At 35.4% G+C, this 27592-nt stretch overlaps 1 protein-coding gene across 4 annotated transcripts in view; it reads left to right on the top strand.

Moving 5' to 3' along the window:
• Positions 1 to 27592, top strand: part of LOC149807910 (dedicator of cytokinesis protein 7-like) — a 184966-nt gene that overhangs the window by 17832 nt on the left and 139542 nt on the right. For all 4 annotated transcript variants that reach the window (XM_089971876.1, XM_089971895.1, XM_089971866.1 and 1 more), the window contains exons 9-16: positions 1487 to 1636; positions 3146 to 3211; positions 6444 to 6630; positions 7544 to 7740; positions 12011 to 12104; positions 16963 to 17125; positions 18039 to 18156; positions 22811 to 22881. In XM_089971876.1, the coding sequence (XP_089828002.1) occupies positions 1487 to 1636; positions 3146 to 3211; positions 6444 to 6630; positions 7544 to 7740; positions 12011 to 12104; positions 16963 to 17125; positions 18039 to 18156; positions 22811 to 22881 (1046 nt within the window). The remainder of the gene's footprint in view (positions 1 to 1486; positions 1637 to 3145; positions 3212 to 6443; positions 6631 to 7543; positions 7741 to 12010; positions 12105 to 16962; positions 17126 to 18038; positions 18157 to 22810; positions 22882 to 27592) is intronic.

Raw genomic sequence — 27592 nt, 5'->3', positions numbered from 1 at the left:
CAGATTTTATGCCATAACTGGCCCTGCCCTGTATACATTCAGATTCCAGTACAAATTTTATGCCATAACTGGCCCTGCACTGTATACATTCAGATTCCAGTACAAATTTTATGCCATAACTGGCCCTGCACTGTATACATTCAGATTTTATGCCATAACTGGCCCTGCCCTGTATACATTCAGATTCCAGTACAAATTTTATGCCATAACTGGCCCTGCACTGTATACATTCAGATTCCAGTACAAATTTTATGCCATAACTGGCCCTGCACTGTATACATTCAGATTTTATGCCATAACTTGCCCTGCACTGTATACATTCAGATTCCAGTACAAATTTTATGCTGTAACTGGCCCTGCACTGTATACATTCAGATTCCAGTACAAATTTTATGCCATAATTGGCCCTGCACTGTATACATTCAGATTGTGATGAAAATTTTATGCCATAACTGGCCCTGCACTGTATACATTCATATTCCGGTACAAATTTTATGCCATAGCTGGCCCTGCACTGTATACATTCAGATTTTATGCCATAACTGGCCCTGCACTGTATACATTCAGATTCCGGTACAAATTTTATGCCATAACTGGCCCTACACTATATACATTCATATTCCGGTGCAAATTTTATGCCATAACTGGCTCTGCACTGTATACATTCAGATTCCGGTACAAATTTTATGCCATAACTGGCCCGCACTGTATACATTCAGATTTTATGCCATAACTGGCCCTGCCCTGTATACATTCAGATTCCAGTACAAATTTTATGCCATAACTGGCCCTGCACTGTATACATTCAGATTCCAGTACAAATTTTATGCCATAACTGGCCCTGCACTGTATACATTCAGATTCCAGTACAAATTTTATGCCATAACTGGCCCTGCACTGTATACATTCAGATTCCAGTACAAATTTTATGCCATAACTGGCCCTGCACTGTATACATTCAGATTCAGATATTGATTAGTAAACTAATTAGAGTTAAGATAACCAGTGGTCAGATTCACACAATGAATTCTCATAATATGGGTAAGCTTGATTTGTCAGCATATCTTCATATGTAGTAATTGGACTAAATAATGTATATGCATACTCTCACTTGGAAATAAAGATAAGGTCAGAGATCAGGTTAAAATGTGTTAATGTAATTATATTAGTTACTGGTATACACATATGCCATGTTAAGTTTTCAAGTGATGTTTTCATCTGAATCTTTGCATGGCATCCACATTGATCATGTCTGTACATTGGTGGGCTCTCACGAGTAACATTAGTTTATCATCTGTTTGATGTTATTAAAGACCATATTATTAATTGGTGGAAGTCCTCTTGCTATTCATCAAATTGATTTGACCATCCTTGGATCTGTTCCTTCACATGTGTCTAACAAATAGGCTTACTAAGGGAATAGTGTTTAATTACAGTGTTTGTCATATTTCATAGGTGACTTGTGATTGAAACATTTCTTTTTCAGATCTCGGAGAACTTTCATTTTGACCTGAATAGTGAAAACATGAAGAAGATGATATCCATGCATATTCCGTATCAAGACGTCTCCACACAGGGTAAATCCTGCATCTTCAGTATAACCTACCCTTCACCCGATGTTTTCCTGGTCATTAGGGTAAGTTGGTGTTGAATTTGGAAGATATATTTATTTTCTTGGTGTTGAAAGGCATACATATGAACCACAGCTAGATCCACTTTTCTGCCAGGTTGATTTCTGTCAACTGGACAATGACCATAATTTTATCTTCAAGGGAAGAAAAATAAAATGCCTTATCAAGTGCATATGTAATTGATAATAACATTATATGTTTGAATACCTAGTTTGCTGCAAAAAAACTGCTCAGTGGAATGTTCCATTCTGTATCATCATCTCGTTTCACTTTAGTGTTCCCTTATTATCTGCCAGCATTTGTTATGGTAATACTCATTTTTTATGAATTATTTTCCTTTTCAAACTAATAATTCATTAATTAAAATGCCAAACTGTATATTTCTGAAAGTTTTTAAACTCAGAAGTTTCTTTCTGTTTGGCACTAATTTAACCTTGGACATATGTTACTCTAGCAGCTGTTAGTGACTTTACTGCAAACAGGCAGACTACAACTTTGAAAGTTTTTATCTCCATTGATGAAGTTGGTCATTGTTGGCACCAGCAAAGACTTGGATAGATGAAAAATCATGGCCTGGATGTACAGGAGTTCAGACTTGTGCGATAAAGGATAAAAAATTATGGGAAACCCGCTATTCCTTGCTCAAGGTTTTTAAACGTTAATGGAAAAATTTGTATTAATGTTTTCTCCATCTTTCTAAGGAACTTATGGACCCTTTTGAATTTGGTTGGGGATGGGGAGCTGCCTACTGTTTCAACATTTTCAGTGAACTTATTGTTTACTTAGTACATCACCAAACCATGAACCTTATTCCTTTAAATTATTGCACCAATTTCATGTGACAATTGCTTCTTAATTCAAAATCATTATTTTCTCATGTTCTTATTCAGGATACAAAAATGTTTTTAGAAAATAATTAAAATACATGTAATATAATATCTACATGTAACTCTACCATGGGCTTTTACTTTTGAATTTTACTGTGCTAAAGAGGCACAAAGAGAAGCCTGAAGAAAACAGGTTCTTATATATCCTTTAATTTAATGATTATTTCAACCTCAGTTCAAAGGACACTTGTCCATCGAGGACAGATATTTTTGTTTTATTGTGTGTCTGTTATAGGGTTAAGATTAGGGCAAGTTTCAGTGTATTGTCTAAAACTTGCCTGTTTGTATGTCATGCAATGTTCTTTTTGCAAGAATGTTACAGTTAAATTTTGTTTATAGAGAACATGTTTGTATTTTGTGAGTTTGAACACCATTTTTCAACACATGATAGGGTATATATGGTGGCCAGTACGTGGTGGAGGGAACCTGGGAAGAACCACTGACCCACAGGAAGTTACTGGCAAGCTTTCTCACATACCCACATGAGCCAGAGCTGAGATTTGAACCCACACAGACAGAGGTGAAGTGTATGAGTGATTGTCAGACTGCTCAGCCACCCAGGGCCCCTCTCAAGAGAAAAAAATAAATGAAGTTTTTAGAATAGACTGGTTGTCTTTATTTTTACAGTTGGAAAAAGTCTTGCAGCAGGGAGATATCAGTGAATGTGCTGAACCATATCTTAAAGAAGACAAGGTAAGTGGTATAGTGTTAAAATACATTTAAAACTGTAGCAGGCCAAATTATTTGTTGATGCAATATTTGTTTTTAAGATTGATTGTAACATATGTACTGGTATATTACACACATCAAACTGTAAACAACATATTTCCATGCTTGGTGATCATAAAACTTCCAAGACTGAGTTTGAGCTTTGGATTTTGTTTCAACCAGTCACTGATACTTTACTTTTAAATGTCACTTTTGATTGGATGAAAGCTAAAACCCAATCTCAAGCTCAAATTTGTATGATCTCCAGGCCAGATCTACCATTGCATAATGTACTGCCTGGTCTTGGTCTACTCTGTTTATTCTCTTGGTGATTTCAGAAACATAGAATATAATACTGATCTGCTGGAACTTTATGTGATGATAGATCTGCAGAGATGCCAATGTTATGTATATTTAATTTGTATTGTTTGTTGGCTTTTCAATGATTATATGTTTATGTATGTCTGTATTTTGTAACTGACCTTAGTCCAAAATCAAATTAATGGTCTTCCTGACCATTGACATCAATTTTATAAATAACACAATGCATAACTAATATTTCTCTACGATTATAGATGAAATATTCAGGTCAGTAATAATTGTAAACATGTTTACTTCAGTTTTAATTAAAAATACAGTCTTGATTCTGACCGTAGAAAGTTCAAGAATTTTGTTTCCGTTAAGTTGACAGAGTATTTCCAGGAAATGGTAATTGTGACCTAGGCCAAGTGGAGGGGTATATAGTGTTGTTTACTTTAGTATTACTCATTCAGACCTTAACATCCAAAATGGAACCTGTCTTGTTATTTTGTTCAATTTTTAATTTGGGTGGATTTATTTATTTAAATTATTCACTGGAATTACAAAGTGTTCATTAATACTTCAGGGACTAATTCATTAATTTGAAATTATAGTGAATTCTCTCAAGGGCATTTTTGACTATATTTTGTGATACATTAAAAGACTGTTAGCACATCACCAAATCCCAGGCCATTGGCATATTAACACATAGGAGATTACAGGTACATCAACACTTCACTATCAGAATTTATTTGGAATACCACTGGAATTCAATTGGAACTCTATGTATCTGGTCTTATGATTGAACTTTTAGGACTGTTTGGGATTTAATTCGCAATACCGTAAGCTCTTTTTAATTTGTCACTTTTGTATAGTAAAGAATAAAATTATTTGTTGAATTTTACAACAACAAAAAATTTCTTTCTGTTTCTGACTTAAAGACCATGTAGCCATAACACCAACCATTGCAATTTTTGGCAGAATCTTTCCTATTTTTAACCCCAAATTATGCCATATGTGAAGGATGAAGCAATGTGGCAATCTTTCAGGGAAGAATTCTAATTCTGTAACCACTTCCAATCACTTGGTGAAGAGTAGGAGATGAACATTGACACATTCAACCAAGTTTCCAGAAAAGCTGGTGAGAAAGTTATTGGATTTAAAAAGAAAAAGAAGAAAGAAGAGAGGATTAAAACAGAAATTTGGCAGAAGATAGCAAATTTACTATTATTTTACTGGTGCAGAAGATAGCAGAGGGGAAGAAATTAAGCTGAAAATAGTCACAAACAGGTATACATTGAGAATCAAAGATCGACTTGAAGGAAGATACAACAAAGCAGACAAGAATGCCTTTTGGAGAAGTACTAGCAGAAGATGCAGCTGGAAGACAATACCTGAAGACACTACAGAATTACTGAGATGCTGAATGGAAGGTTCAACAGCAGTGATGTGCCAGTGAAAGACAAGGAGATAAGCATGTTGAATGGCTGATGGGGATTATATGTACCCCAATGAAAGAAATGTGTGATATGCACACTCTCTATTGACTGTGCAAGGCATCAGCATTGGACAAATACCATACCTTTGCTGTCTTGTTTCAGAGGACTTCAGCATGACACATGGTGATTAGGAATCATGTTTCTACCAAAATTCATTTTAAATCAGTAAGATTTAATGCTGGATATAAACTGCTGGATACAGTTAGTTTATATTCTTATTTTTATGTTTAGATTTAGATTTTTTAAATCTTGGCATTTCTATTTCACATTGGATGGGGTTGGCATCTCTGGAGCTTTGTTAATGCTGATCTTGATTGCAGGTGTGTTATAGATGTCAAATAAGGTAATTTCAAATTCATTAAGTTTCTGATAATGGGATTAGCATACAAAGTAAATGAATCAATTGGAGAGGTGCCATTGCTGAGTCTAGTTGTTGTTGTTGTGGGGTTTAACGCCATTTTTCAGCACATGATAGACTTTGCATGGTGGCCAGTATTAATGGTGGAGGAAGAACCCGGGAAGAACCACCGGCCCACGAGAAGCTACTGGCAAGCTTTCTGACATACCCACATTGGCTGAATCCTAGACTCGAACCCACGCAGATAGAGGTGAGATGGCAGTGATCCGTAACAAAGAGCGTTTTAGACCACTTGGCCACTTGGGGCCCCTGCTGAGTCTAGAGTAACTGTGCTGATTTACAGTGGTCACTTGCTATAGGTTAACAAAACCACAGTGTTAAATTGCCTGATAAAAATATAAACCTACTGTAGTTTCCAAAAAGAACCATTGATTGAGAATAGGAGTCTTTTTGGGGGGAATAAATTGTTACGTTAAAAGGACTGATTTTAATAGACCCAAAATCATTTAATATATCAAGGGCCTGTTTTAATAATGTGTGTATGTGACATTAAAGTATAACTGATAGCAAAGCCATGATTAAGTGACATTTTATGTAGCATGATGTGATACTGATATTAAGCTTTTTGCCTCTCAACACATGGGTATGTCATACATTTTAGGTCCAGTGTTAATATGTTTTGAAAGTCACATGTCTTTTACATAAGTGAATATTTCCAGGTGAAACTTTCATACAGTATTACCATATGCCTGAGGTTTGTATCCATTATACCTCAGGCTTTTGTATATTAATGTTTGACTGAGGTTTATGTTCTGATGTGTTAGAATTCCAGACGTTTTACCTTATCAGAATAACACCATTCAAAATGGCAAGACACCATGTTCAACAGAACACCTGTTCATATTTTTAGTATAATTCTGAACATCAATTCATTCCATAGTTATTTTGTCTCCGTCGTATTTCAAGTTTTTCTTTTTCTTTCTTAGTATTTAACATGCAGGTTTACTGTGAATTAAGAGTGTAAAATGATGCTTTAAAAATTATGTAATTTTGTATGTAGGGCAAAGAAGATAAGTATAGAACCAACGCCACTCAGTACTGTGAGAGGTTAGGAAGGTATCGTATGCCATTTGCCTGGACAGCCATTTACCTGATGAATATTGTGACAGAGACCAGCAATTATGATAGGGATGCCACCATTGAAACCTTCAGATCTGAGTCAGAGATGACAAGAGCTGCTAGTCTAGGTAAGAAAGATAACTTTTCCTTCCCTCTTCTTTGTCGGAGGTCTAGGTAAGAAAGATAACTCTTCTTTCCCTGTTCTGTGTTGGAAGTGTGAGTAAGATGTACAAGGAAGATACTATAATTCATATTCTCGTTGTAACAAAGGAATTTTGGAAGAAGAAAAAAAAAATCTTAGATGTTGGAAAAGGTCTTCATGAATAAGAATCAGTATTAAGACTTTCTTTCCATTTATTTGAGTCTTTGAGATTTTACAACATTACATCTTCATTCTTATTCACTGTAATGCACTTTATGAAAATATTTTAAACTTTGATATGAAACTTAAAGTGCATTAACATAATAAAATGACAATTTAATAGTGTGTCTACTGTATTTATTTAACAATTTCATAATATGTAACTGTTTATTGACAATTTAATAGCGTGTCTGCTGTATTTATTGACAATTTAATAGTGTCTCCTCTATTGACAATTTAAGAGTGTGTCTCCTGTATTTATTGACACTTTAATAGTGTTTCTGCTGTATTTCTTGACAGTTTAATAGTATGTCTCCTGTATTTGATGACAAAATGATAATTAATAGTGTGTGTACAATATTGATTGATCTTTGTAAACTGAATCATTGAGACTTCCCATCATTTTTGCAGGTTCCAGCTATATAGTGTTCATACTTTTTAGGGGTCTTTTAACTTTTTCATCATTTTTATCCATTTTACTTTTGTACACTGTTTTATTGGAGTAAGAATCTTGGATATAAAAATCAACTGTTAAATTTCTGCTGCTTTGTTTATTTTTCCAAATTTTTTGTTTTACATTGTTCTCTGTGGTTCCTATTCAAACCATTGTTACAGTATTATTATTACTTTATCATTGTGGATCACATTACTGAAATTATAAGATAGATATTCTTTATTAGACAGGAGAAGTGCAATGCAGCCTGGTCAGTATGATAGCTTTAGACGGCGACCCAAAGATGATCTCATCCATAGTTCCTCATATGAGCGTGGGAGAGCAGGATATGATAAGAGACGAAGCTGGAGTCCTGAAGATTATGGAAGCAGCCTCAGTAATTTCAGACCTGTTACCCTTACTGTGTCAAGCTTTTTCAAACAGGTAGAGGAACAAATGGCTGTTAATTGAAAATAAACACAATATGTATTTCAAGTATCATGCACAACTTTGTAACGGTAAAGTTTTACTGACTAGAGATATTCTGAATGGAACTTGCAACATTTTTAAGTGCTAATTTTTTAACAAGATTTGTAAATGAAGTCATTACCATTAACATGGTTAATAAACAAGTTCAATAATAGTAATATGCAATATAAAAACATTATTTGCTTTCATTACCATATATACTCACTTATAAGTACTTATAAGTTTGTCCACCTGTAAACAACATAGACTCTGATCTGCAGTTAGATAATGCTCTGTCAGATCAAGGTCCATGTTGTCTGTTGTGCTGATTATTACTAACAAACTGCATATATCCAGCTATGCTGGTACATTATGCAATGGCAGATCTGGGTCTGATCAGTTTGTAGTTGGATCGGACATATGAGAGAATATAAAAATGAATTACAATGACATTTCCAAATATTTGTAGGCTCCACATATCAGTGGTTGTGCCATATTGTGTTGTCAATGTCTGTCCATCCTGTCTCATCCCATCAATGTTTTTTTCCTGCTCAAGAAGTTTTGATGGACTTTATGGATTGAAGAAGTTTGAAACCAAACTAGCTTTGAAAAGTTCTAGCTTAAGTCCAATTTGTACTGTTTTTTGACAAAATGTTATGGCCTTACTCTCAGTTTTGTTTCTGCTCAGTAACTTTTGAAGGACTGATCATATTGAAATCAGATTTGGAATCATTTAATGACCTTGGTTAAGATGGATTCAGGCAGAATGTTACAGTTTACAGGCCCTAACATAACTTATAACTTTACCCTTCAATTTTGTTTCCACTAAATAACCTTTGAATCTAAATAACCTTTGAAAGACTTTATGGATTGAAATAAAACTTGGTATAAGTCTTTGTGCTAAGGAGGTCAAGGTCATGTTTGATTCTCTCTGCTGTTAGCAAAATATATGGATATATTTATGAATTTATTGTTCTTCTTTGATTTTAAACTTTGCCCTTTAATTTAGATTCTGCTTAATAAATTTTGAAGGACTGCAGTTATTGAAATCACATTTGGTATGATGCTTTACGTGAAGAAGATCTAGGTAAATTCTCACTGTTGACTGGTGTAATTTTATGGATTTTACCTTTGACTTTTGCACTTTAATTGCATTATGTATGTGGTAGATCCATTGCATAAGGACAGTGTCTACTTTTTAACAAAATTTGTGTATGCAGTCACATCAGAGTACACAACATAAGAATTTGTGGTTATTACTCATAGTTCATGGTTCAGAGGTGTTGTTTTGGGGGACTTGGTGTGTGTATGTTTGAGTGTGTGTGTGAGCATAAAATATAATTAAAGCATGAATTTACTGTAGTCAATCATCTTTTAGTAACATTTTTAAGCAGCACTGTCCGAGTCAGATCACTGAGACTGGCTTGTATTTAGTTCATGTAGGAGACTGTACCAGTCTTGATGAGGGGAAATTGCAGGTAACTGGCTTTCTGATCATCCTGTTTGACTGTCTTACATTTCTTGTCAAGTACATTTCCCAACTGCATTAAAGTTAAGAAATAAACTACCAAGCTCTTGACTAAAGGAAGAAACTCTTATCCATTACCTCCCCTTACCGTTTGATGGCCACCCATCAACCCAATATCATTTTAAGCCTTCACTTATTATGATCAGTATTGTACAGTTTGGGCTCGCAAAATCCAAGGATATCTTACTACTTTGACCCATCCATCTAGAACATAAGTATAGTATTAACATATTTGCTACATGTTGCAATCACTATTTTTTTTTTTTAGATCAGTATCTGTGTTAATTGTTTGCATTTGTATACTTCATTATTCTGACCTTGGGTTCCTACATGGTATCATTGGTTCTTGATGTTGCTTGTTTATTTGCACACACTGCTGGTAGTTTTGGCTTGTTGAAGTAACAAGTGTTATTATACTGTGTGAACACTTTCAGGTTGTTGTTTTCCAATATTTGTATCATTCTTGTCTTGTCATTTCATTTAAACAATGATGGTGCAATGTGGCAAGTAGAAGACTTAAAAGCCAGTGAGTCCTTGTATGATAAGTGTCTTTCTGGCACATAGTTTTATCTGCTACCTACAGTGTAAGAATGATGTGATTAGAAGCAATTTAATCCATGTTTGTGTGGAATAACTTGAAGTCTTCAGCAAAGAGCAAAGTAGTGGTGAAGATGTTGCTGGCCATGTGGATTTATTTTAGTTATGGCTTGGTTGTAACTGGAGAGTGTCATCTTTTTATGCATCCCAGTGGGCATAATTTCCCCTCACATGCTCAAGCATGGATTTTAGGCTGGTAAATCTGGGCACATGAGGTATTTTAGAACATTGAAGATCCACACTTCTGTGATAATAGTAAGATGTTCAGAAGTCACATGGCAGACTTTAAGACATGTGCTGTCAAGGTGGCTTCAGAGCTAACTGTGCAGCCAGCTGTGAGTCACCCAACCAGTATGCTTTCCAGCTAGCAATACTAGAAATGTAAGCTGTGTTGCTTGCCCAGCAACCATTTCACCTGTTGTTCCAGCTATTGTGTTGTATCTGTTGAGTTGATGTTGTCATATTGGCATGCTGTGCTGCATTACTGCACATTCTTTCCAGGTGATTTCTAAGCTAACTGTGCAGCCAACCTGTGAGTCAAAAGGCTAGCACACTTTCCAGCCAGCCATACCAGAAATGCAAGCTGTGTTGCTTGCAGAGTAGTCAATTTAGTTGGTGGTCCAGCTATTTGTGTTGAATCTGAGTAGATATTTTCACATTGACATGCTATGCTGCATAGTGGCTGGCCATTCCACGGGTATGTGGAGTAATAAGGGGATATTTAGAGTTGTTCTGTGCGTTTTGCTTCACTTTTCATCCAGGAGGATTTTGAACTGACCATTCAGATAAGCTGTTGATTCAGCCATTCGTCCAGCACACTTTCTGACTGACCATACAGTTAAACCAGCAGTGTTACCCGCCTAACTGTCGATTCAACCAGCGGGCCAGCTGTTCACAGTATATTCACTGAGTAGATACCATTATTTGGTGAGGCACACTACATACTGACTGGCAATTCCATGGTGTACAGAGTTGTATGGGAATACATTGAGCTGGTCCATCGATTATGCTGCACTTTCTTTCAGACAGTTTCTGAATAGGCTAGTCGCTCACCCAGGACACTTTCTGGCCATTTATATCAGTAAGACAAATAGCGTTGCTTGCCCGTCTGCCAGTTCAAATGGTAGGCCAGTTATCCATTGAGTTGATATGTTATCACACACATTCTTGCTGTTGGGTTTGTTTTATGACATGCAAGCAATGCCTTAGGACAGTCAATTAGACCTGACCATGAAGTGTAAGGAGTTCAACTTTTAAAGTGACCATAGATGAAATTTACTGAGTTTTGCCAGTCTCTGAGTGCCCATGCCAATGTTTTGTAGGTTTGGAAAATGAGGATTAGCATCCTTCCTTCTGTCTACTGTGTAGTTTGGTGACAAAAAAGATCTATGATCATCTGGCTGACATGATCTGGGTCCCAATGAATTCAAGAGTTTCATTTTGAAGAGTCAGATACCACTGTCATTCTGTCAGACTGGTACCGCAGGCATCAGTTGTCTTGTCCTTATGTTAAAGGATCAGTTTATCCTTCCTATAGGTAAGCCAGCAGTCTTCCTTAAAAGGGTAACCATAGTAAAGGTTGGATGCTCTTGCATTTTCTTGTTTTATTACCTATGCTTCTAATATTATTACTATGACTGGGAAATATATTTGACAGAGTAAGTACATTTCTTAGTATATTATGTTTGAAAATGATTACAATTAAACTTGATTCTGCTAAATGCTTGCAAAACCTGGACGGTGTACAGATACCATTACCAAGAAGCTTCACCATTTTCACGTGGGCTGCCTGAGGAAACTGAAGATGATAAATTGGTAGGACAGGGTTTTAGCCACTGAGGTTCTCACATGAGCAGGCATTCCAAGCATCCACACTATACTGATGAAAGCTGGTAAACATCCAGTTGATGGGTAGTCATTGGAGATAAGAGTTCTTCTGTGTGATTTTATAGTATATAGACTGCAAATATGAACTTTTCATCTTTTTGTGAGGGCTGGACTGAAGATATAGTGGATCTTATTTCCTAATGTTAATGTGATTGGTAAATTTTCTTAGAGAAGCATAATTTACTAACAATTTGATATTTGCTTACCGATATTTTTATATGGTTTTTTTAACAGGAAGGCGATAAGCTTAGTGATGAAGATTTGTACAAATATCTACAGGATCTGAAGAGACCATCCAATGTTTTAAAGAAAGTAAAATGCATTCGTGGTGAGTGTTATAAATTTTGTTGTTGAGCAGTTCTACTTAAAAATTAAGAACTTAAAAACGTTAAAGACTTTTCATTTTGTGATAGCAAGCAGTACATTTGCTAAAGTCCATCTCCAAAGAGTGGAGTAGGCTTATCCTTCTGATTTGCTGAAAAAAACATACTTCACCAAATGAAAAATCATAGATGAAGAATGGGTTGTTTATGTGTCATGGTATCTGTGATTCGGTTTCTTTGCTTGCTTGTTTTTTTTTTTACTAGGAATCAGCTATCTTCCATAGTTCTATTTTCTGTTGTGATCTCCAGTCTTAGTTATATCTGTATTGGAGATGATCAGGATAAACTTCTTTAACAAGTTTGGGCTTTATGGTTTATTTTGGCTTCCTGTACGGAGAGAAGGATAGGTAGAAATCATCACTTTCTATCACTCAAGGGTTCCTTTGATATTTCAGTGGCCACCTTTTTCAGGTGTTTTGTCTACACTATCAAGAGAGCTTATCAGTCCCTCACTTTCATGAGAATATAAGCCAATTAAATTAGTAATATTGCTACATCATCTTCTGTTTGAATCACTCCTCTTTAGATGATGTTACAAGAACCCCATCTGGCAATCTCACTCTTCCTTCTTTTTCCTTTGATCCTTTGGCTTATCAGAGTGAAGACATTTTTTTGTTGGGTTATATAGTGATAGCATAGCATGTGGCTCAACCTACTGTCATCCTTCTGTAGTTAACACATCCTTCTGTAGTCAACACTCAAACTTTAAGGGTTACAGCAGACGTTTCTATTTCAGTTTTGTTGAGGTGATCAGCCTCCCTAATAACCGGTAAATTCATTTTTGCAGTAGTAGTTGATAACTTATTACTGCTATTAAAATGTGTTGTTTTGGGGTGGTGGTGGTGGTGGTGGTAGAACTAATAATGTCATACTTGCCTGCCACTGCTGCAAAGATTCCCTCCTCCCACCCAGCTTTGATGTCATGTAGTTTCAGTCCGAGTCAAAAGGGGAAGATATTCTATACGATTAAGGAGTCAGTGATCAAGTTCTTTCAGTTCTGACTTCCTATACTACTGTATTTCATGTAATTTTTCATACACAGAAAAATGATTATTAATTTCAGAGTATAAACATTTTTATGTAAAATAAATATTTATTATTTTTTGGTACTTAACAAAGTGCAAAAAATAAAGGGATTGTACCTAAACAAGGTCTCTGGAACATGACAGGATGCATGTCTGCAGTCAACATTGCTTAAACTGCACTAGTATCGTTTGGGTCTCTGTTGCTTCTTGGAGGATGAATCAAAGAAGTTTGGAGACATGCAGCTCAGGAACTGCCCCTCCAACTCGCTGTTCCCCTGCACAAGCATTTGGAACCTCTCAGCCCCCGGCAGTGCATAGGGATGCTCAGCAGCCCCAGACAGGGAATTTTCTCAGAGATTCACCAATACCAATCCCAACTCAGAGCCAGGAGACCACAGCCTTAGCAACATATGTGTTTGTACAGAGGCAGGAAGAAACAAACTTTCCTTACTTCAAGCCTCCAAATTGTAATCATTGACATACCCTCCCCACCGCCTGCAGACAGCCTGCCCATGGGCAGCTGACTCCTGCATTTTTGGTCTCACTGGATCTCCCTCATCCCTCATGATAGCTGGGTGATCCAGGTCATTTCAGAGGGGCTTTGAGTTTGTTCATCCAGCTCCTCCCCTCTCCTCATCTCCCCTCTTCACGGAAGTCCCGGCAGATTGGAAGAAGGATGCCTTCCTTCAACAGGAGATAACAGTTGCTCATCTTGAAAAGGGCAGTGGAGATTTAACAAAAGTCACAATCCCCAGTGTTTTTTTTTTTCATGTCTGTTTCTGATTTGAAAAGCAAATGGCAAGCTAAGGCCCAGCATCGACTTGAGTCGCCTCATTTGATTCATTGCACTTCCAAAGATCAATATGGAGACAGTAAATTCAATCCACCTCTCCATCAGAATGGGCAAGTATGCTGTCAGTATCAACCTGACAGATGCATACTTTCACATCCCTATCAACCCCATCTCCCACAAATTCCTCTGTTTCACTTAACATGACTCCATTTGTCAATTCACCTTTCTTCCTTTGGCTTCAACATTAGCTCCTGAACTTTTACCCAGATTATGTATCATCTTACTGTTCCAGCTGATGTCATCTGCAACAACGGCAGAATGCCTGGATGACATCCTCCAGATTCACATGGTAAGGTCTATCATACTCCAAGGCAGAAATGGTCTCTTTTAGATTGTATAGGCTTTTCGGTGAACTGGGAAAAGTAAGACCTCTGTCCATCCCATAACTTTGTCCATCGTGGTATGGAGTTGTTAATCAACAGGAATCTGATGTGGCTTCTTTGTTTTTGCATCACTAGAATCGTTGAACTAGTCGAGTCTGTTTCCAGCAAGACTTGGAATTTAAGTGAGAGAATTCTTGCAACTCCTAAGTTTATTCAATGCAGCAGCAGACCTGATTAATTATGTTTATCTGAGAATACTTACCCAAAATACTTCCCAATCATATTGCTTAAAACCCCTCCCAACCATCCTGCCATTGGAGCATTCTTGTTAGCATATCATTCAGCTAAGAAATAGCAACACCTGGTGGTGCCAAGGATAGGTAATGGGATGCCCTTTGTCTATTGACAGGATAAGATGATTTTTGTCTTTAGTAGGGCTGGATTTGCAAGGTAGTAGACTAATATTCCCTAATGTAATGTGATTGGGTAAGTATTCTCAGAGAAATGTAATTTACTTAAAATTTTCACATTTACGATAGAAAATGACAAGGTTTTTATATTTTATGTTGTTATTGCTGTAATGAAACAAGAAGACTAAATGACCAGTGGTCTTTGGTCATCACTTTGTCATGTACTGAGATATAGTTTTTGTTGGATAAGAAAACATTAAAGGGCATCCAAACTTATTGTAAAACTAACTTGATACTTTGTCATGGTGACTGACATAATAAAGAGCACTAATCAATAATAATATTTAAGGATATATACTATAAAGACCTTTGTCCAGTTTTTAATGAACAGCAGTAGATACTGTGATGATATTATGAGAGTTTTTGCATTATCATTGTATTTTCTCAATGAATAAAGAATAAAAATAAAGGTGGATCAATGAATGAAAGTAGATTGTAGATTCTCATTTAACAAAAGAATTGCCATTTTAACAAGGTTGTACAATTCTAAATGGTGATTATTTCTTTATTTTTTATGTCCTGTTTCATTATTGGTTGTGATACATGAAGTTAACAAATACGTCATGTCAGTTTGAATTGAGGCAACATATACGGTAGTTATACCTTTTACTTAGATTTATATGAAACATAATTTCAGCAAACAATGTATTCATAGTTGACGTATCTAAATTGTACATCTGTATTTTTTCAAAGACATTTGAAATGTGAACTACTTGAGTCAAATAACAATCGTAATGAAAGAATGAAATGATCAGTGATCTGTCTGCATATGTTATATTGTACATCTGTACTTTTTCAGAGCTGTTTAAAATGTGAACTTCTCTACTTGATTCAACTTTTTTTTTAAAAACCATGAAGACATGTGGTTAAAATGTAATAAAAGAATGAAATGATCATTGGCCTGTCTGTACGATTATAAATGGCGATTCACTGTTTTCCTAATCTCCTTTTTCATTATTTGAAGCCTAAGTTACAAAGTTAAATCAAGTTAACAAACAGTCAGATAAGTTTTAATTGAGGCAACAAGTAATTTTTCATTTGGGATTATATCAAAATATGAGGTTAAAACAATAATACAAAATAATTTTTAAAAAACAACCAAAAAATCAACCTGAAAAGTATATGATCATGATTATAATCTCTCATTAATTGTTTTAAAAAGAAATGGCAATACAGTGTTTTCAATTTTTTTCTTCAAATTTTACTTCTTTGTAGAACTTTTGTATATTATAATTTAAGCATTTTCTGAAAAATACAAAATGCTATGTATGAAAAAAAATATGATACATTTAAATAATTATTTTTTAGCTAGATTGTATACAATATAATTGAAGAGTATGAAAAAATACATGAAATACAGTAGTTGCAGGAGGGAATATTTAGCTTGGACTGGAGTCTTGGAATCCCATAAAAAGAAGCAATGCAGTAGTAACAGGGAAGTATTAAATGAGTAAAATTATTTTTACAGCTGCCCTCCAAAAACACAAACAAACACACAAGCATTTTTAATGAGCAGTTGAACTTTTTGTACTACGACCTTAGCAGTATATATGTTTTACAAAGACCAATACTATTTAATATGTCCCATAATGTTGACATTTATTAGCATGATGATGTCCACATTATAAAAACTGTTATATTGAGACATACCATGCTGATGTCCACATTATAAAAACTGCTATATTGAGACATGCCATGCTGATGTCCACATTATAAAAACTGCTATATTGAGACATGCCATGCTGATGTCCACATTATAAAAACTGTTATATTGAGACATACGATGCTGATGTCCACATTAAAAAAACTGTTATATTGAGACATACCATGCTGATGTCCACATTAAAAAACTGTTATATTGAGACATACCATGCTGATGTCCACATTAAAAAACTGTTATATTGAGACATACCATGCTGATGTCCACATTAAAAAAACTGTTATATTGAGACATACGATGCTGATGTCCACATTATAAAAATTATATAGAGACATGCCACCTGTAAGTGTCTCATATGATTATTCAAGAGTACAAGCTTGTTACATTTAATAAATAAAACATAGTTCCTTTCTGTGGTGCAAATTTAGATTTGATGGTATACTTGTAAATGTTTTTACCTTTTCTACAATAGGGACAATAAAATTGGACATTGCACCATGCCCTGATGAAGTTCGCCACACCTTGACCCCAGAACTCTGGAAAGTTGAACCATTTCCTGAGGAGAAAGTAAAGCCTGTCAGAGAGATCCTAGAGTTTCCGACACATGAAGTCTTTGTGCCATACACAACATATAGGTATGATGGCTCAGTCCTGTTTACAAAATTTGTTTGTTATATATTTATTTTCTGAATATTCTATCATCCTTTTTTACAAGCCAAGTTTAGAATATATTTCAGCTATTCCATTGTATACTTTATTTTTGAATCGTTGGTTGGAAGGGAAATTTGTAGTAATTGTCATTTCTTGTTTGTGGTAAAAGTCCAGACACTAACTTGTAAATGAACTTCCAATACAAGCCAGTCAAAAATTAGACAAGTCTGTTCACCAGCTGTACAAGTCTGTACATTTCCCATACTAATCAGTAATTTTTATTGATATAGATGTATTGTCTAAAAATCCATGCACCTACTGTACAAGTCCATAAACAAACTATGAGGCTGAATTTACAACACAAGTCTTTAATACATACAAGTCCGCACCCTTTCCATGCAAATTCATATCTTTACCATACAAGTCCACACATTTACCATACGGACTTGTACTCTTATCATACAAATTGATATCTTTACCATACAAGTCTACATATTTACCATACGGACTTGTACTCTTATAATACAAATTCATATCATTACCATACAAGTCTACACATTTACCATACAGACTTGTACTATTATCATACAGATTCATATCTTTACTGTACAAGTCCACATATTTAACATACAGATTCATACCCTTGCCATACAGATTCATATCGTTGCCATACAAGTCTACACATTTGCCATACAGACTTGTACTCTTATCATACAGATTCATATCTTTACTGTACAAGTCTACACATTTACCTTGCAGATTCATACTCTTATCATACAGGTTCATACTCTTATCACAGAGATCATACCTTTAATAAATGCATTCACCATACAGATCATACCCTTAACAAATAGATTCATATATTTGCCATACAGAGTCATGCTTTTTACATTTTAGGAATCTGCTGTATGTGTACCCCAAGAGCTTGAACTTTGCCAACCGCCAGGGTTCAGCCCGAAATATTGCAATCAAGATACAAGTCATGGCAGGGGAAGAGGAACACATGGCACTGCCAGTTAGTTGTCTAATAATTTGAAAATTCCAATTCTCAAAGAATAAAAGAAGGATCTTTAAAATCAGAAATCTCAGTCCTTTTATTGCAATGTCTTTGTGCATGTAGGTTAACATTTTGTACTATTTTTGATAATGCTTGATAGAGATTTTGGTTATTCGTTTTAAAGTATTGTGGCACATTGAAAACTTAGCATGTAGAAGCTATGATTTGTTTCAATGAGTCCTGCAGATTCATTTGTTAAAGGCTTTCTGCTACTATCTTTTGCCTCACTAAATGAATCAGACAGTAAAACACAGTATATTTTGTTCTTCTGTTGTATCCAGAAGAGGTTAAGTCCTACACACAGAATGGTCGTTCCATCAATCGGTCTTCACTCAGATTTGTGCACTTTGGTAGTGTCCACTGATCAACCTCCTGGCAATGAGGTGGAATCACAAGCTACCCACCTTTGTCTCTCCAGTTCCAGATGCAAAAGCTTGGGTCATGGGGTTGGGAGGGAGGGGTTGTGGGCATTTGCCTTCCCTCAGCTGATACCAAAAATAATCCAGAAGTTACGGGATCAGAATTGCATGATGATTCTGATAGGCCCTCTCAGATGGGACAAGTCCTAAATCACCGATATACTCGTTCTAGCAATAAATATGCCCAGGAAGATTCTGAATCTTCAGCAACCACAGTCATCGGTGGTCCTTCCCTACCCGGACTGTCCTCTTCTTCTACATGCTCAGCTCTTATCAGGACAGCCTTGTAAAACGACCAATTCAAGCCTTTGATTATGGAGAGAATCTCAAGAGCAAGGAGGCCCCCCCCCCACTCTAAAGGATTAAGAGAGAAAGTGGTTTGTTTTCAGGAATTGGTGCCATATCAACATCACCCCTCTGCATGCCTCAATCTCTCAAATGGCCAACTTTTTTCTCTGGCTTTTTTAGGAGAAACACTTGGCCCCAATCTCTGTTGAAGGCTACTGCCCTTTGATACTGGATACATTCCGGCATCATGGCAGACATGATTTTGGGCATGATATAGATCTGTTGGATCTTTCAGACCTTTTAGGTTTCAATTAACCAAAATCCCTCACCCTGTTTCCAAATGGAACCAATCCTGGGTGTTAACATCACTCAATTCAAATCCATTCGAACCTCTAGACCACACTTTGCTAAAGTCACCATCATATTAGTCTTGTTTCCTAATAGGTTTAGATTCTGCATGCAGGGTAAGCAAGCTGCATGCCCTTTATCTTGACCCGAGCTCTCTTCAGTTCAGATTGGAGGGTTGGGCTTTGTTGCTCAAAATAGGTTACCTTCTGTTGATAACCAAAAAGTGGTCACTCACTCGCTTTCTTCCATTGACTGCAGTCATGCAAGACCTGCTCACACTCTTTTGGAATGCACAGAGACAATTCATGGCATACGCAATCCCTTCCTTCCGGTATGAGCTTGAATACAGGATATCACCCCTTAGACCCTTACTTCGTGGTTGAAGTGGGTTGTATGCTTGGTGTACTCTAACATCTCACCAGATATGAGTCACCTCACTAAGATTATTGCTGAGAAGCTCTGTGAGCCTCATGTTCAAATGCAGTTGTTGGCTGGCATGCAGAGTCAACCTTCTTGAACCTTATTCTCAGAGATTTAGCATCACAGAGGCAAACCTTGAATCTGCTAGGTCCAGTGGCAGCAGCACCGATGGCCATCAGACCCAACTAGATCAATTAGCACAGCCTGTTAACTTTACTGGATTCGCTGGTGAACTTTTGTAGGTAAGATTTCAGCATTCATCGTTTTAACTGAATGTTAGGGTCACAGGTCAACTGACCACAGGCTCTGTTGCTTATGTAGTTAAGAGAATGGGTTATTGTTCACATGGGGTATCCAACTATTCTATCCTTGAAGCTTCGCCTCCTCCTATTACTTACTCTCCTAACGTAATGTGATTGGAATGTATTTGAAGGAGAAAGCAGATAGTTAAGTAAATCTGTTTCTCTGAGAATACTTACCCAGTTACATTACTTACAAAACTTCCCAACCATCCCGCCATGTGAGCATACTCATTAGTATCTTGTTCAGCTAAAAAGTAGTGACACTTGTCTGTGCCGAGGGGAGGTAATGGTCAAGAGTTATTGGCCTTTGTCTATTGAAATTGAAAAAGACAGTTTTGGTCTGTTAGTAGAGCTGGAATTGCAAGGTAGCAAGCTAAGATTCCTAACGTAATGTGATTGAGGAATGTATTCTCAGAGAAAGATAATTTACTTTAAAATTTGCCTTTTTTAACAGAGCAGAACAACAGCATGATTGCCAATTAATTGGGTATGGGGGTTTATTGGGTACAGACAGTATCAACTCCAACACAGCCTCAGTCTATGCCAGGGATTTCTGGGACTGAGTACAGTAATCTATTTTCCCCAACATACACAGTCCCAACTTCATGAAAGAGACATCCAGTATTGCTTTTGCCAGCACCGGTTTGTATTCAGGCTTTTTGTATTCTTGGCACTAGTATCAAATAATGAGTGACCTCTGTCCAGTACTGGATAACAACAAGTACTCATCTCCTGCCCTAATTTCAGGAAGGCCATTGTGAATGCATTGTAAGATGCTTTCTCTAAAGGGGTAACCAATTCTCCAGACTTTTGTCACATGATTTTGGATTTCCTCTGATCACCAAAGTATTGCAGAAAGAGAATCAGAGTGCCATCTGGTCCTGATTGCTCTTCTCAGTTGGGAAATGTCATGCATAAAGAATCTATTACACTTAGTAGCAGAGATTACCAGTAATTCTTGGTCTTTCCTCACCTGCTGAAGCACCTGGAAATGCAGGTATTTTATCGAAACACAGAATTGCTGAACCTGTTCATCTGGCTCATATCACAGAAAAAACAATTCTTGTTACAAGCAATGGACAGAATGGCCCAGGCAAGAAGGCCAACCACTCTGAAATCATACAAAGGGAAGGGGAGAGTTTTCTCCCAGTGGTGTTACTGGAAACAAAATGCCCTGTTTGAAAAGCTTAGATACCACAAATATCTAATTCTCTACTTTAACTTTCTGAAGAGAAAAGGTTATCCCTCATCACTATAAAAAGCTTATGTTCCATGACCTCAGACATTTCATCATCTTTGAATGGAGGATATAGGCCACAACAAAGACCTTCTGTTGAACTTTATTTGTCTTGACCAAAGGCCATGTTTTTTTTTCTTCTGAAATTGAATCTTCTTTTAGTTCAGACATGGCTGATTAATGCATATTTTTGATCCAGCTTTCATTGCTAAGAACAGGCTCTTGGGGAATCAATTTTTTGTCGTGAAACATCTTTCTTTGTCAGACCCTTTATGGAGTTTGAAGTGGTACTTGAAGCGAACTGAGCTGTGCCAATGAGAAGAGAGGGATTTCAACTTGTGCTTTGTCATCCTAGGTTATTCACTTGCCTATAAAGAACTAACTCAAGACCACATGACTTTCAAGTGCATAGGATCTCATGAAGTTTGGGTAGTCACTACTAGCATAGAATTTGGGCAACCTGTAGCAGCAACACAACAGGTTACCATCCTTCTCACATTCAGCAGCTTAAAAATTATGGCCACATGATTTTGTGGTGTGATACATTATCCATAAAGGCACCATCAAAGCATACCTATATGGCAACTCTAGGCCTTATATCGCATACCTATATGGCAACTCTAGGCCTTATATCGCATACCTATATGGCAACTCTAGGCCTTATATCGCATACCTATATGGCAACTCTAGGCCTTATATCGCATACCTATATGGCAACTCTAGGCCTTATATCGCATACCTATATGGCAACTCTAGGCCTTATATCGCATACCTATATGGCAACTCTAGGCCTTATATCGCATACCTATATGGCAACTCTAGGCCTTATATCGCATACCTATATGGCAACTCTAGGCCTTATATTGCATACCTATATGGCAACTCTAGGCCTTATATCGCATACCTATATGGCAACTCTAGGCCTTATATCGCATACCTATATGGCAACTCTAGGCCTTATATCGCATGAGAGTTGAAGCTGCTTCATGTACATTTGTAGATCATAGTTTGAGCCTTTTCCATTTTAAGGGTATGTAATTACCTCCTCTTTTCTATTCTGCTAATGTATTATGATCAAGTTATGTATTTGAAGAAGAAACCAATTTTTGGAGTGAAATGTTTCTTCGATAATACTTAGTCATAATATGGGCACATTTTCTCGGCCTCCTTCAGTTACAACATGCATTTATACTCAAGTGGTAACTGAAGTATGTATGGGTATTTTGCACCAATGCCTCTGTCCAATGGCAGATTACTTTTCTTGACTTTGTCCAAGGTGGGCAGGTGACTGTTAGCACTTTTGTTGCTAAAAACAAGTTTGGGAAGGCTGGATTTGTGTGGTAGTGGATGTACTTCAGATGTTTTATGAACAGGTAAGTGGTATCTAAGAAGCAACATTTGGCTTTCATTCACCATTTGCATCTTTAAGTTTGATTAAATAAAATAGATTCAATACATTTAGTACATTAATTTTCATGCAAAATTTCTTCAAAATGTCAATGCAGAAATATTCAAAGTATGTTTTGTTGACCTCTTTCAATCAGAAATGTGGTAGATCACAAAACTGAGCCAGTTCAATGATATGACTTGTTTTGCAGGTGATATTTGGGAAATCCAGCTGTCCCGAGTTTTCCAGAGAGGCCTACACCCCAGTTACTTACCATAATAAGTGAGTAGTACCTAGAAATCACTATATGGTGATTTATTTGCTAGATCTCACTAAATTCAATTGACATGTAATTTAATTACACACTGATCCCATTTGTTAGCTCAGATAACTTGCAAACCTGTTTATAATTATGAGTAAAGGTAAAATAATAAAATAATAGACTCCTGTTTTACAATTTTTTAAATGCTAGTCAAATTTGGCTAACAACAGTTTGACATGTTGCTTATTTTATCATTGAAAATTGTGGTTACTAAGATTATTTGAATTGATATAATGAAATTCATAAAATTAATACGAAATTTTATGTTTTTGTAAGATTTTATATTTTTCAAATACAAATGATAAAGTATACCAAGAAAAATTTGAAAATATTGGAAAATGCTTCTTGGTGGCATTGCTTCAATAAATAACAAGTAAAGTTAAATTTGTTTTTAAACAAATTTATTCATTTTCATTGTAATATTTATGTGTAATGCTCTCTATTCTATTCAAAATGTGGAAATAGTAAGTTGACTGTCAGTGTTACTAATGAGCACTTCTGTAAGAACCCCATTAAGTGTTAATTCAGACGACGAACTAGATTTATATTGATGCAATGAAAACTTGAGGGTTCATTGGCATGTTTAGACAAGCTAATTAATGAATTGTCTCAGTCAAATGCACCAGGGACCCCGAGTGGCTGAATGGTCTAAAGCGCTGACCATTCTGGATCACTGCCATCTCACTCTGTGTGGGTTCGAGTCCAAGGCTTGGCTAGCATGGGTATGTGGGAAAGCCTGCCAGTAGCTTTTCATGGGTCGGTGGTTCTTCCCTGGGTTTTCCAGGGTTCTTCCTCCACCAGTTATACTGGCTGCCATGTATAGCCTATCTTGTGCTGAAAAATGGTGTTAAACCCTGGAGCAACAAAAAAAAATTAAATGCACCACATGAAAGTTTCCAACATCAAAGTAATTTGTGGTTATTCAGCCTAATTTCTTGTTAAAATTACACACTTTAGACAACTTCAGGGTTTCAGTGATATATTAAAACATAAACTTGCAAGTTCCAATCAAACGCAGATATTTTTCTTTTCTCTTTCATTTTTGTAATTTTTTGTATGTGATCTGGAAATAGTGTTTCATTACCATGAAACTGCCATGTGCAGACTGTTTCTATGAGTACAAATGATACCAGACTGTTCACCATCATTATGGTGTGCATTGTACATAGTGACATTTAAAATTGCTATCTTGAGGAATTCACCAGTGTAAACTTGTTGATGGGTTTGGCTCCAGAAATTTATGAATGTAATTCTAGCTATAAAGCTTTAGTTCATTTGTGTTTGATTACAAATGATCTGTGTTTGTTCTGACCTTAAAAGGGAAGTAACTCCAATTTTACAGGTATATAAATTTATGAGTACTGCATATCAATTTGAACTATATTAATTAGTCTGAAGACTTTAATTGACTTCCACATACATAGTATCCATAATGATCAAAATCAATTAGATTAATATTTGCGTTGACAGTGGAGATTAAAGTCATTAGATTAATATTTGTGTTGACAGTGGAGATTAAAGTCCATTAGATTAATATTTGTGTTGACAGTGGAGATTAAAGTCCATTAGATTAATATTTGCATTGACAGTGGAGATTAAAATCCATTTGACTAATATTTGTGTCGACAGTGGAGATTAAATTCCATTAGATTAATATTTGTGTTGACAGTGGAGATTAAAGTCCATTAGATTAATATTTGCGTTGACAGTGGAGATTAAAGTCATTAGATTAATATTTGTGTTGACAGTGGAGATTAAAATCCATTTGATTAATATTTGTGTCGACAGTGGAGATTAAAATCCATTTGATTAATATTTGTGTTGACAGTGGAGATTAAAATCCATTTGATTAATATTTGTGTCGACAGTGGAGATTAAATTCCATTAGATTAATATTTGTGTTGACAGTGGATATTAAAGTCATTAAATTAATATTTGTGTTGACAGTGGAGATTAAAGTCCATTAGATGAATATTTGTGTTGACAGTGGAGATTAAAGTCCATAAGAGTAATATTTGTGTTGACAGTGGAGATTAAATTCCATTAGATTAATATTTGAGTTGACAGTGGAGATTAAATTCGATTAGATTAATATTTGTGTTGACAGTGGATATTAAAGTCCATTAGATTAATATTTGCGTTGACAGTGGAGATTAAATTCCATTAGATTAATATTTGTGTTGACAGTGGATATTAAAGTCCATTAGATTAATATTTGCGTTGACAGTGGAGATTAAATTCCATTAGATTAATATTGTGTTGACAGTGGAGATTAAAGTCATTAGATTAATATTTGCGTTGACAGTGGAGATTAAAGTAATTAGATTAATATTTGCGTTGACAGTGGAGATTAATTTCCATTAGATTAATATTTGCATTGACAGTGGAGATTAAAGTCCATTAGATTAATATTTGTGTTGACAGTGGATATTAAAGTCCATTAGATTAATATTTGCGTTGACAGTGGATATTAAATTCATTAGATTAATATTTGCGTTGACAGTGGAGATTAAAGTCATTAGATTAATATTTGTGTTGACAGTGGAGATTAAAATCCATTTGATTAATATTTGTGTCGACAGTGGAGATTAAAATCCATTTGATTAATATTTGTGTTGACAGTGGAGATTAAAATCCATTTGATTAATATTTGTGTCGACAGTGGAGATTAAATTCCATTAGATTAATATTTGTGTTGACAGTGGATATTAAAGTCATTAAATTAATATTTGTGTTGACAGTGGAGATTAAAGTCCATTAGATGAATATTTGTGTTGACAGTGGAGATTAAAGTCCATAAGAGTAATATTTGTGTTGACAGTGGATATTAAAGTCCATTAGATTAATATTTGCGTTGACAGTGGAGATTAAATTCCATTAGATTAATATTTGTGTTGACAGTGGATATTAAAGTCCATTAGATTAATATTTGCGTTGACAGTGGAGATTAAATTCCATTAGATTAATATTGTGTTGACAGTGGAGATTAAAGTCATTAGATTAATATTTGCGTTGACAGTGGAGATTAAAGTAATTAGATTAATATTTGCGTTGACAGTGGAGATTAATTTCCATTAGATTAATATTTGCGTTGACAGTGGAGATTAAAGTCCATTAGATTAATATTTGTGTTGACAGTGGATATTAAAGTCCATTAGATTAATATTTGCGTTGACAGTGGATATTAAATTCATTAGATTAATATTTGCGTTGACAGTGGAGATTAAAGTCATTAGATTAATATTTGTGTTGACAGTGGAGATTAAAATCCATTTGATTAATATTTGTGTCGACAGTGGAGATTAAAATCCATTTGATTAATATTTGTGTTGACAGTGGAGATTAAAATCCATTTGATTAATATTTGTGTCGACAGTGGAGATTAAATTCCATTAGATTAATATTTGTGTTGACAGTGGATATTAAAGTCATTAAATTAATATTTGTGTTGACAGTGGAGATTAAAGTCCATTAGATTAATATTTGTGTTGACAGTGGATATTAAAGTCCATTAGATTAATATTTGCGTTGACAGTGGAGATTAAATTCCATTAGATTAATATTTGTGTTGACAGTGGATATTAAAGTCCATTAGATTAATATTTGCGTTGACAGTGGAGATTCAATTCCATTAGATTAATATTGTGTTGACAGTGGAGATTAAAGTCATTAGATTAATATTTGCGTTGACAGTGGAGATTAAAGTCATTAGATTAATATTTGCGTTGACAGTGGAGATTAATTTCCATTAGATTAATATTTGCGTTGACAGTGGAGATTAAAGTCCATTAGATTAATATTTGTGTTGACAGTGGATATTAAAGTCCATTAGATTAATATTTGCGTTGACAGTGGATATTAAATTCATTAGATTAATATTTGCATTGACAGTGGAGATTAAAGTCATTAGATTAATATTTGTGTTGACAGTGGAGATTAAAAATTCCATTAGATTAATATTTGCGTTGACAGTGGAGATTAAATTCCATTAGATTAATATTTGCGTTGACAGTGGAGATTAAATTCCATTAGGTTAATATTTGCGTTGACAGTGGAGATTAAAGTCATTAAATTAATATTTGTGTTGACAGTGGAGATTAAAGTCATTAGATTAATATTTGTGTTGACAGTGGAGATTAATATCCATTTGATTAATATTTGCGTTGACAGCGGATATTAAATTCATTAGATTAATATTTGCGTTGACAGTGGAGATTAAAGTCATTAGATTAATATTTGCGTTGACAGTGGAGATTAAAGTCCATTAGATTAATATTTGCGTTGACAGTGGAGATTAAAGTCATTAGATTAATATTTGCGTTGACAGTGGAGATTAAAGTCCATTAGATTAATATTTGTGTTGACAGTGGAGATTAAAATCCATTTGATTAATATTTGTGTCGACAGTGGAGATTAAAATCCATTTGATTAATATTTGTGTTGACAGTGGAGATTAAAGTCCATTAGATTAATATTTGCATTGACTGGAGATTAAAGTCATTAGATTAATATTTGTGTTGACAGTGGAGATTAAAATCTATTAGATTAATATTTGTGTAAGGCAGTGGAGATTAAAGTCCGTTAGATTACTATTTATGTTGACAGTGGAGATTATAATTTTCATGGATCTAGTAAGGCTGCTAGCACCTGTCTCTAGGGAGTTATGAAGAG

The sequence above is a fragment of the Sinohyriopsis cumingii genome, chromosome 1 (assembly GCF_028554795.1).
Source record: "Sinohyriopsis cumingii isolate HCF-2022 chromosome 1, ASM2855479v2, whole genome shotgun sequence".
Taxonomy (NCBI): Eukaryota; Metazoa; Mollusca; class Bivalvia; order Unionida; family Unionidae; genus Sinohyriopsis; species Sinohyriopsis cumingii.
The sequence above is the reverse complement of the archived record's forward strand: the minus strand, read 5'-3'. Positions and strand labels throughout refer to the sequence as shown.